This window comes from Saprolegnia diclina (genome assembly GCF_000281045.1).
Source record: "Saprolegnia diclina VS20 unplaced genomic scaffold supercont1.16, whole genome shotgun sequence".
NCBI classification, from domain to species: Eukaryota; Oomycota; class Saprolegniomycetes; order Saprolegniales; family Saprolegniaceae; genus Saprolegnia; species Saprolegnia diclina.
The window spans coordinates 214196-225118 of record NW_008246083.1 but is presented as its reverse complement, the minus strand read 5'-3'; the positions used below and the strand labels follow the sequence as shown (position 1 = coordinate 225118).

Below are 10923 nucleotides of genomic sequence, written 5' to 3'. Positions count from 1 at the left end.
CCGCTGGACCCAGCGTACGCACTGTTCCACTCTGCAATCGGCGCGTTTGGGTCGGTGGATCTCCGGCACATTCCTGCGCCCGCTTCACTCACGCAGCTCGTTCGCTTGGTGCAAGAGATGTCGAGCTCCATCCTCGTGAACGTGATCGACGCCAATGGCTCGTATATCGCCCAAGAGGCATACACAAACCTCGTCATCACGCAGGGCATGATTCCCGTGCCGAGCACACTGGACGTATTGCGCTTTAAGAGTGCGGGCAGCAACTTCTTGTGCAACGCTCTTCCATCGGCCTACAACGTCTCGACCGGGCTCTCGTCTTTTGTGGGCATTGACGTGCCGTGCAACACGGCTGTAGTCGAGTGGGTGGCCGCGACAAAGGAGCAGCTGCTCTTTGCGCTCATCACGTCCGGCGTTGCGTCGCAAGCAGCCTCGTTGGTGCCACTCACCTGCAGCATCGAAGGAGGGTCTGTGGCGCAGTGCCTTGCCTCCTTGACGAGCGTTGCTGCGTACATTCAGCAATACGTTTCGACAGCATGGATCGCGTCCATCGAGCACACCGCTGTCCGCGTCCAAGACGACATAACTGCACTCGATGTTCAATTTATCACGTATCTGCAAGACGTAACTACGCTGGCACTGAGCCTCTTTCAGCAGCCGATTCTGGATGCTGCAGATGCACCGATGCGCCTGGCAGGCTGGACGTACGCGTACGACTGGGCGACGGGCACACGCGAGGTCATTGCCTTTGACGGCGACGTGCAGCGCATGACCGTCCTTTCGACGTCGTATTCGACCACGAGCTTTGTCGCGAACGCGGCCGAAGTCCCCGTAAACGTCGCTGCGTATCTCCGCGTCTTTTGCCAGTACATTTCGTTCATGCTCTTACTCGTTGGCGCACTCGTGATTCTCTACACGGTGCTCAACCAATTTACGAGCGAGGGCTGGAATCTACTAGAGCTGAACCGCGTCGGTGGCCTGGTCTGGATCGGGCGACCGCTCTTGTTTTTGCGCAGTATCAGCGCCCTGTGCATACTTAGCACGGCGACGCTGCAGCTACAAGTGTTCGGCGGCGCCACCCGACTCATCTCCAAGCGAAACGACGTCTCGGCTGTTGTAGCGACCATCTCGGACGTCCTCGCGGCCGGCGAACTCGGCTGGCTTATCTACATCTTTGATGACATTTGCATGGTCGTCACACAGCAGTACTCGGCGTCGTATGTAACCAAGTCGGCCGTCTCTGGCTGGATCGCCGCTGCCGCTCTGCGTCTTGTTTCGCCCGTGACCCATTCAGCCTCCGTGCATTGGACATGCAACGTTGCTGCTGTCGACTACCAAGTGGTGTGCGATGGCGGCGCGGTTGTCATTGGGCGTCTCTCACGCCTGCTGCTTTTGATCGCGATCGCGCTCGGCGGCTCCATGGGCATGTACCTCCATGATCGGCTGCGGTATTCGATTCCACCGCCGCTCGAGCAGCCGTCGTGCTTGGTCTCATGTGGCGCCAAGTACCTCTTTGAGAAGCACGGGTGGGTCGTGGACGGCATCGTCTACATCGACTTTGCCTCGGCTCTGCTCACGGGCCTCTTGGTGTGGCCGCGCAACGATACGCTCTACGTCTTTGACATAAAAACGTGGCGCACGCTCGTCGTTCGTCGGGATGCATCGGTGATTCAAGGCCACCCCCGGCACAACCGGTTGGCGTCGGCGCTGCCTCTCACCGAGTAGCGCCGTCGTGTCGGCGGTGGAGTGTTCTTGTGAGTTAAATCCGAAACGCAGCCATTGTGTGACTGACGATCTAGACAGGACCTCGACATCACGTCGTGATATATGCTATATTCTGCTTCTTCTTGATAGACTTAGAGCTCCATGATGGGAAACTCGTTGCGGAACGACAACACGTCCTTCATGTCGGTCATCTTGACAAGATCAAAGCGCTCCAGACACGTAAACGCAATGCGGAGGTAGCTCCAAATGTGCTCAGCCTGGTTGTTCTGGTGCAGCGCCTGGAGGTAGCATTTGGCCGCCTCCTCGTACTGCCCCAAGTTGGCGTGGCTGATGCCCAGGTTGAGCCAGCCTCGCGCGTACTTGGGCTTGATCTCCAATGCGCTACATGCATTCAATCAACACTGCCTACCATCAACGGTTTGTGTACCGGTGGTAGGTCGGAATCGCTTCGCTCGACCGCGACGAGTTGGCGAGCGTCGCGCCGAGCTTGTTCCAGAGCGCGTACTCGTCGGGGCGCGCGCTGGCCGCCGACCGAAAACAGCGCACGGCCGCGTCATAGTCCTTGGAGACGTTGTACAGCACGCCAAGAACCACCTACGCCTACGTAGGCTTGCTTGCGCACTCGACTGCACGTACTTGGACGTCACTGTCGAGCGGGTCGTGGCTCTGCGCTTGCAGCATGAGCTGCATTACTTGGTCCATGAGGCTGCCGTCGCCGTACATGTCTTCGGCCATGTGGACTTGAAGGCCATGGAACTTCGGGTTGTGCTGCACCCACGCCTGGAGCGTCTCGAGCGCGCCGTGCGAGTTGAGTTCGTTCACGTTGCTCACGCCAAGCGCAAGCAGCGCATGGAGGTTGTACGGGTCTTCTTCGACCGCCCTAATACGTTCAGCGATGAGCAACACGGCTGAATAGAAATCGAGCCAACCGGTTGAGACACGTGATGGCCTTTTTGTCTTCGTCATTTTCAGCGTGGGACTCGCCGAGCATGCGCCACGCTTCGCTATGGTCGGGCGACTCTTGCAGCGTCGCCTCAAAGGCCAAAATCGCGTCCTTGAGCTGCCCTTCCGCAAAAAAGCGACAACCCTACCCCCGGGATACGATCTTAGGGCGCGGATGCCTGTGGTATCGTACCATGTCGAATGCATTGGCATCGTGCTCGAACGGATTCGCTTCCTGAAAATCGTACGTGTGGTGGTGCTGCTGACTGGACCAGAGGCCTGCGTCGTCGAACGGGTCTTGCATCTGTGCCTCTTGCATGGCCTTGGCCCAAATTTCCTCCTATTTCGATCCGTGTCAGCGGTGCTCTCAAAGCGTAGCACGTGCGTCCTACGAGGGAATCATTGCCGGCGGCGGCGTCGTGCCACACGTCGTCGAGCACTTCGGCACCGGACACGGGCTCGAGCAAGTTGATGCCCTCGGCGACCGGCTCGGCTGTGTGGTGGATGACCGAGTTGGTCGCTTCGTGGAGCTCGACGTCGCCCGTGCTCACTTGGTTCATAAACTTGAGGAACTCGCTCTTCTCAAAGCGCGGGTCCTGCTGCAGTGTCTGCGCCATCTCGCTCGAGATGCGCTGGGCGTCGCCCGACGTGTTCTGCGTCACGGGGGCCGACGCCGCGGTCGCCACAGGCGCTTGCGGCGCATACGTCGGCGCCATCATGTGTGTCATGTTCTACCACCTCATAGTGCAACACATACGAGAGATAGAGTGGGTGCTACCTCCATCATGTACGGGCGTGGCGCGTGCATCATCATCATGGGCGGTGGCGGCATCGCGTACATGGGGTGGTGCCCAGCCGAGCCTTGATGGTGCATGCCATGGGGCCCTTGCGACGCTTGATGATGCACAGTGCCCGCGTCGGCAAACGCGCCTTCCATCTGTGCATGGCGCTGCATCGAGTCGTGCATGCGCTGCGGCGCTTGCGCCTGCTGCTGCTGCCAGAGCGCGTCCATCTGCATCGGCGACGGCTGGTGCATTGACGCGTCGTTGCGCATGGCCATTTGATGCTGGCGAAAGTGTGCTTCCTGGAGGTGCTGCTGATGTTGCGCGTCGTCCATGGCCTGCCGCAGATCGTGCTCCATATAATGGCCGCCGTCCTGCGATGGACCCATGGGCGCCGCGCGGCCCAGCGGCCCCGCCCGCAGCATGCCATCGAGCGCCTGCGTCATCGGGTTGCGTGCGGCCACGGTGCCATCGGCGGCGCAACCGCCTTGCACGAGCTTCCCGAGCATGTCCATCCTTCAGCCCTCTTTTTGGGAAATATTGCGCCCCATCTCGGTCGTCTGGTTGCACTAAAAACACGCAACCATTCGTGTATTCGGATCCTTCATGAACACAATCCGGTCATCTCACACCTACATCATGTACACGTATAGACCTCGGCGATGTAGTACTCGACATTAGTAGGCTTGGTGCCTGCTTCCTCCGGTGCAGCGTCGTTCGCATTGCCTGGAGTGAATCAAGTTGAGTGCGAATAGTCTATCACAGGCGTTTATGTAATCCCTGGTATTTCAAGGCGAACGTATTTTAATACATTTTGGCCCGCATGTATCTTGCGTATTGTATGCTTGTCGAGAGTATTTTATAAATAATCCGAATACGATCGCGCACGGTTAATGCCCCCAGCCGTTACGAAGCGTCATTGCCCAAGATACAGCCGGATGGCATGCAGCGCGAAGCGCCCGACCGACGCCAGAGCGACGTCGTCCTTGTCGCTGTAGGCGGCCTGCATGGCCGTCACAGGTACCTACACCATGCCATGGCGCTTGCCATGCCGATGAAAGAACGTACCTCGGCGACAGTACTGTGCATCGCTTCGGCGACCACGGCGAAGGCGAGACCGAGATGGCAGGAAGAGTCTGCGATCCTTGTAGCGCCAAGAGCTTGTACAAGCTGCGCAAACACTTGGCGCTTGTAGAGGCTACGTCCTCTGTCAGAGGTCTTTAGCATCGTGGAGCTGCACACCGATAGCTCGATGTCGGGTCCGAGAGGCGCAACGTGAACAAAAGATCAGCGAGAACGGTCTTCACGCAGCACTGCAGACGTTGCCCAAAGCTCCAATCACAGACCTGCGCATCGCCCATGAGACCAACGCGGAGAGCAACGAGGAGCATACTCCGTCGTGGGCATCGCCAAAGCGTGAGGTCGCGACAACGTCGGCCTGCGTGGCTTGCTGCAGCCTACAGCGGACCGCGTGAGAGCCGTGCATATCGCAATGCAAGCGTACGCCACCAAGTCCGGGATGTACTTGGGCTAGGACAAAGTCATGAGGATGCATCCATGACCTGCTGGATCGAGTACGTGCTGTGTCAAGTTGGCCGGCAGCACAACGATATAGTCGCCCGTGGCCTTGAGCAGCCCATCGATGAGCGCCGAGTAGAGCCCGAGGCGGCCTTTCCGCGCCACAATGACGAGGCGGCTGCTACCGTAGATGCCCTGGAGCTTCTGCGCCACCTGGAGCGATCCGTCGTCGCTGTTGTCCTCGACAATCACGAGCTCGTAGTCGACATGCCTGGCGCGCGTGAGCTTAGCCTCATCAAAGACGTCGTTGTACCTCTCGGTGCAGGCCTCGTGGACGTGCCAGACTACGAGCGGCAGCGTCTCTCGCTCGTTCCACGTCGGCACGAGGATCGAGACCACAGTGCGCTTCTGGACCATATTGCGTTATAACACATCGACCCTTCTCTCTAACACGAGTGCCCGTTATAACACCCACTCCACGTTTCGCGCCAGGCGGCAGCAGCAGCAGTTACGATGCCCTTCTTCCGCTTCCGACGGAAGAAGCCGGCGGAGGCGCCGACGGAGCCGACGCCCGAGGTGCAGGAGCTCGTCGCGATCGAGGCCGAGACGTCGACGCTCCTCCAGGCGGTGGCCACGCCGTCGCCGACCAAGAAGCGTCCGCGCAAGGTCGTTGGCCGCGTGACCATCGAGGTCTTGGACAGCGTACCGCCCACACCCGCGAGCGACGAGCCAGTCGACGTACCCGTAGCCGATGCTGGGCCTGTAATTGCGCCGGCGCTGCCGCCCATGAACGACGACGCGCTCCAGTTCGCCGATGAAGAAGCCCGCGTCCGCGGCCGCCTCGATACGTTTATACCTGCGTCAATTCCGGCCAAGGACGCAGTTGAGAACCAGCTCACGCAGTTGCAGCACGAGAAAGATCGGCTGGAGAAACGAACGGCGATACCGTCGCCTGTGCACCAAGGGTCTGCCCCCGAGTTGGAATTTGATATCGTACGTTCGTGTTGAGGACGCTCCTCCTCATACCAGCAACAACAACCACGTAGCTGCTTCCACCGAGCGAAAAGGAATCGACAGACTCGGCGGCCACGCAAGTAGAGTCGCAGATACCCAAGGGACTCGATGTAACCTCGAATGTAGATCCAGGCAGTGGCGCGGGGGTTCGTCACGCGACGCGCCACCCGCCGCGCCAGTGCGCTTGAGGCAACAACCGAGCTGTCTCCGCAGCTCTCAATATATGCATCGTAGGAAGCGGCCAAGTGGCGCGAAGTGCACGATCCAGAGCGTGGCGAGACGTGGTACTACAACAGCGCGACGGGGCAGAGTCAGTGGGCGCCACCAACAGGCGCCCTCGGTCCTCCTCGCCCGACGAGCCCACAGCAGCGCCCGTCGTCGGGATCCCGCACGACGCTACTACCGCCGCTCTCTCCTCGCCAAAACCTCTCGCTACCGTCGCACCCCGCGCCGGTCTCGCCGCTGCTCTCGTCGCCTGTTCTCCCTTCGCTCGGGAAGGAGCCGTTCGTGCTTCAAGACGTCGACCCGCACGGCGACTGCGCGAGCGATGCGAGTGTGGCCGACGCCAATGTCGACTGGATGGACAACGACGCGCTCTTCCTCGCCGACGGCTCGAAGAACGCCAAGCTCCGGGACACGATCCGCGGTGCGCTCAAGATCTCGCGCTTCGACTCGGTCTCGGCGCTGTTGACGCACAACGTGACGTTCAATGCGCCAAAGACCAAGGCGCGGGGGCACCGAGACATTGCGTTGGGGCGGAAACCCGATCAGTTTATGGTGGCCGTCGTCGCCAAGAAGCCAAGTGCCAAGAGCAAAAAAGCGCCGGCACGGCTTGCGACGCCCGTGCACGTTCGCATTCGCGATGTCGCCGACCCGGGCTTCCTCGAGGCTTCCAGTACGAGAGCCAGCAGCAACAACAACCAAACGATCGCGAGTGACGATGTGCCCAAGCCGACGCAGTGCTTTGCGTGCTGGAGCGCCATCAAAGGCTGCAAGTGCGAAGCCCACACGGTGGGGCCGGCGCGTATCAAGCACGCGTCCGAGAGCGCGCTCCTCTGTTCCAACTGGGAGGTCGACCAGCTCCGGCGCAAGTACCGGGCCGAAGAGATCCAAGAAGTGTTTTTGAAAGCCAATAGCTCACTGCGCTACGACCGAGTGCGCAAGTCGTACGTGACAGTCATCGAGTGCCGCCATCCCATCTACCGCGCGATCGACGCAGCGACCACGGCCTTGAACAAGACGATGCGCCGCAAGCTCCACGTCCGCGCGTGGTTTCGGTCGTTTCTCGAGCACCTTCGGCTCGGGCGCGTCAAGAAGGCGGGCAACGCACCGTCAATTCTCAAGGTCCGTGAGACGTTGCGCAACGCCAAGTGGTGTGGCGACTACGCGTCCAGCGTCCGGAGTTTCCAGCCGGTCGCCCCCGTGACACTGCAGCGGTTCACCGACACACCGATCGACGGTGTCATTGTCGTGCCGCCAAATACACCGATGCTCAAGCACGGGATCCTCAAGACCGAGGTCCCGCGACCCATTGTGCTCTATCAGCCACGCAAGTACGAGCTCTTGCCACGACGCTGCATCCCCATGCCAACGCCGTCGTTCTTGGACCAGATCCCACTGCCCGTCGGCAACACGTACATTGACGGACTCTCCAAAGTGAGCTGGCTCGAGCGTGTGAGTGCGCGCATCTCGCTCGCGGCCATGTACCGCGGCCTCATGCAAGTGAAAGCGTGCACGCCACCACGGGGCTTTGACGTGCCGCGGCGCACGCGGATCACGCCCCCCACAACTGTGCTCTTTGCGTCGTTTGGGCGCAAACCGACGCCCGGCAACTTGGCCATCGGTGGTTTGGTGGCCGAGATGCTCATCTACATGGTGGTCACGACGTTTGTGCCGCCCCAGTTTGGCAACTTTAACGTGACGGACCGCCGCGCCATTTGCCCGCCCTTGACAATCGACCACAGTGCAATGTATCTGTGCTTGGTCATTGCTCCGACGACGTGGCACTATGTGGTACGGCCACTCGAGCACCCGCTCAATAGCCGCCGGCCGCCGACGATTCTCTTGGTGATTGAAGGCGAGGGCCATATCGCATGCATCAACCGGCCCGAGCAAACCGGCGAGGACGCGTGCTACGGCTTCATCACGACACTTGAAAGGCCGGGGCTCCAGATGCCCGACGAGACCAAACCGGTAGCCTTTCTGCCCCATGAGACCGTTCTGACGTTCAATGTGGCCACGGCAAATGCGACCGTGACAACACGCGCCGACCGGTGCGCATATTTTGGGCTTCGATTGGATGTTAGCGCATTTTGTAGGTATTATCCGTTTTGCGAGCCGACGACGCGGGAAAGCACTATCATCGAGTTCATGCACCTCCTCTGGCTCGGCAAGTCGAGTCGCAATCAGACGCAGGTATCGTGATGCCTCTGGTCGTGTCCGTGATGTATGTATATCTAGTGCTTTACAACCCTCGGGTCGCAAGAGCCTGGCGAGTTTATGAAAAACTGCAATGTCGAAGGCGCCATGGGGGCGTACACCCCCATGGTGTATCGCAGTTGGGCGTACATGCAGACAAGTCCCTTTGAGGAGTTTGTGACTGACGACGGCATTGCCTACTGGTATTCAAGTATCTACGCCATCCAAGCTATCCATCGTATCCAAATAGGTATGAAAAGGCTACCGGTCGTACGTACTGGACGCGGCCCGTGCTCGAAATTGAAAAGCACCGGGGACCCGACGGCGACATTGAAGGCGATGTGCAGGACGGTGTTGGCGAGAAGGCGACGACCGGCGTCGGTGGTGCGGAAGCTCGCTACACCCAAAAAGAAATGCGGGCGTACATGACCAAGACGATGGAGAGCCCTGACGACCGCGCCATGCGACTCAAAGTGGTCGAGCGCAGCGCCAAGACCAACTCGATCATCAAGCCCCCGTTGCACGACGAGGCAGAATCTGTGGCTGTGCGTCCATCGCGCCCGTCGCCTACCAAAGTCGCGGTGCCCAAGCTGTCGTTCCAGATTGAAAAACCGGTCGTGAGCCACAACAAAGGCCTTCCATCGACCACCAAGCCAACGCCCCAGTTGCAACCGAAGAGCCCTTCGAAAGCAGTGGCCAGTAAGCGGCTCGTGGCGCCGAATACGCAAAAGCTCATCGAGTCGCTCACATCGGCCCTCGGCGCGTCCATGGCAGCTTCGAGCATGAGCCCGAACGACGTCTTGCAGCTCGGCATCGGTTTGGGCATGGGTCTCGGGCTTCGAGATGCCGAGGTGCTGCTGGAGGACGATACGGCCAGGAACGACGCTCTCTCGGATCGTCAAGACGACCCCGAGGTAGCAATGGACGATGAGGTAGCTACGGTGCGCTCGCTGGCGACCACACGCACGGAGATGAGTGTGCTGCCGGATGCGACGCCCGACGAGATCGAGATCGAACCGGCCAAGGCACCGATACCATTTGGTACCACGTACCTCACGCATACGACGCCAGGCGAAGGCGATACGTGGGTCAACAAGCCCGTCGACTTTAGCGCCGAGAGTCAAACGGCCGTCGACGGCTTTCAAGGCGCCGTGCACCGCAGCGTGGCCAAGCTGCCAAAGAACTTTGTCGCGTGTGCCAACTCGACGAAAACGGTCAAGGCCGAGACCAACTATCTCCCCGTCATCATCAACAAGGTGCGACGTGATGATATGCATTCAAGGAGACTACCCAATATTTTGTTGAAATTCATAGAACCAGCCACGTTGCGTGGGCCTCGTTCGGCCCCGGACCGCCGCCGACGAGTGGCTCGTCGTTGGCTATGATCCCTGGTACGAGATGCGCTGCGGTCTATGTTGTGACAGTCGCGGTTAGGGTCGCGGGAAAGGAGCTCTTCAACCTCGAATTCGTCAAGGCGCTGGCAATCGAAGACGAAGACGCTCCGGCGGCCCCGGTCGTCGCCGCCGCATTCATCGACAAGGAAGGGCACGCGGCACGGCAAGAGGTCGTGTCCCAGGCAGCCAAGGAAGCCATGGAGCTCGAGCACGTCATGAGTTTGGCGCGTCACGGCAAATACGCCGAAGTGGAAAACGTACGGCTATTTGTTGTGCCATTGCAATGCGAATCATTCTTTCTAGCTGCTCAACCAACCCGACTGGTCGCTCTCGATCGACATGAAGGACAATGCGGGCAACACGCTCCTCTCGATCGCGTGCCAAAACAACAACAAGCGCATCGCAAAGCTCTGCTTGCGCAAAGGCGCCGACCTCAACACCCAAAACGTACGCCTGTGGTCAATAACAAGGAGCTGACGGCGTCGGTGTAGCTCAATGGGCAATCGCTCTTGCACTACTGCCACGCATACGGCTTTCACGACCTCATGGAGTACCTCATGGAGAAGGGCGCGCGCGACGACCTTGTCAACAAGGACGGTCTCACGTGCTACGAAGGGCTGGATGCAGACACTGTCGAGAAGCTATAATAGACTCTCTCATCTCGCTTGGTCTGATAGTTGGGACGAGGCTCAGTTGCGAGACGAACAAGCCGCTGGACAGTGGTGCCTCGACCTTAGCTCGGCGTGACCATCCCAGCTCTTAGCGCCAGTCGTAACTGCAAAATGCCAGTTTCGTTCTTGCTACATCTTGAGACGACTTTGCACTCGGTTGGAGGACTGAGTCATGCGTGGGCAGAGCAAGTGCTTGCTCAGTCTACTTTGCCTCTGGGGCTCGATGGCTTGCAGCTTTTACTACCTGCATTTGCTCTCACCCTACATGGCCAACGACCTCTACTGGCCGTCGTTTGAGCTCTATGGCGCCCATACGTACCTCTTGGATCTCTACCGCGTGCATCTTTGGACGACTTCGAATGGCTCTATCGACGCGTTTGATGCGTCCAACGCGCTGCTCAAGGACTACGACGAACCATCGACGATGCTCGAAGTTCAGCCGTCGTACCCACGGGCGATTCT

General features: G+C 59.6%; 4 protein-coding genes across 4 annotated transcripts; 2 read left to right on the top strand and 2 right to left on the bottom strand.

Moving 5' to 3' along the window:
- Window positions 1–117: 117 nt before the first annotated feature.
- Window positions 118–1722, top strand: SDRG_05934 (hypothetical protein; the record flags this gene model as incomplete). The annotated part of the gene is made up of 1 exon (XM_008611679.1): window positions 118–1722. One exon carries the CDS (start codon window positions 118–120, stop codon window positions 1720–1722), a length of 1605 nt encoding a protein of 534 aa, XP_008609901.1.
- Window positions 1723–1791: 69 nt separating this feature from the next.
- Window positions 1792–3970, bottom strand: SDRG_05933 (hypothetical protein). Its single transcript, XM_008611678.1, has 7 exons — window positions 3443–3970; window positions 3057–3395; window positions 2858–3004; window positions 2652–2809; window positions 2359–2602; window positions 2150–2316; window positions 1792–2103 (listed from the first exon to the last, which is right to left on the bottom strand). The coding sequence occupies exons 1-7, from the start codon at window positions 3959–3961 to the stop codon at window positions 1854–1856; spliced, it is 1824 nt and encodes a 607-aa protein (XP_008609900.1). The 5' UTR covers window positions 3962–3970; the 3' UTR covers window positions 1792–1853.
- Window positions 3971–4226: 256 nt separating this feature from the next.
- SDRG_05932 (hypothetical protein) lies at window positions 4227–5381 on the bottom strand (the record flags this gene model as incomplete). The annotated part of the gene is made up of 7 exons (XM_008611677.1): window positions 4227–4470; window positions 4515–4644; window positions 4689–4792; window positions 4840–4903; window positions 4951–4976; window positions 5025–5235; window positions 5278–5381. The coding sequence occupies 7 exons, from the start codon at window positions 5379–5381 to the stop codon at window positions 4363–4365; spliced, it is 747 nt and encodes a 248-aa protein (XP_008609899.1). The 3' UTR covers window positions 4227–4362.
- Window positions 5382–5477: 96 nt separating this feature from the next.
- On the top strand, window positions 5478–10595 carry SDRG_05931 (hypothetical protein; the record flags this gene model as incomplete). Its single annotated transcript, XM_008611676.1, has 11 exons — window positions 5478–5957; window positions 6011–6058; window positions 6105–6167; window positions 6213–8251; window positions 8297–8393; window positions 8439–8599; window positions 8647–9652; window positions 9711–9787; window positions 9831–10047; window positions 10094–10237; window positions 10282–10595. The coding sequence occupies 11 exons, from the start codon at window positions 5478–5480 to the stop codon at window positions 10435–10437; spliced, it is 4488 nt and encodes a 1495-aa protein (XP_008609898.1). The 3' UTR covers window positions 10438–10595.
- Window positions 10596–10923: the final 328 nt, after the last annotated feature.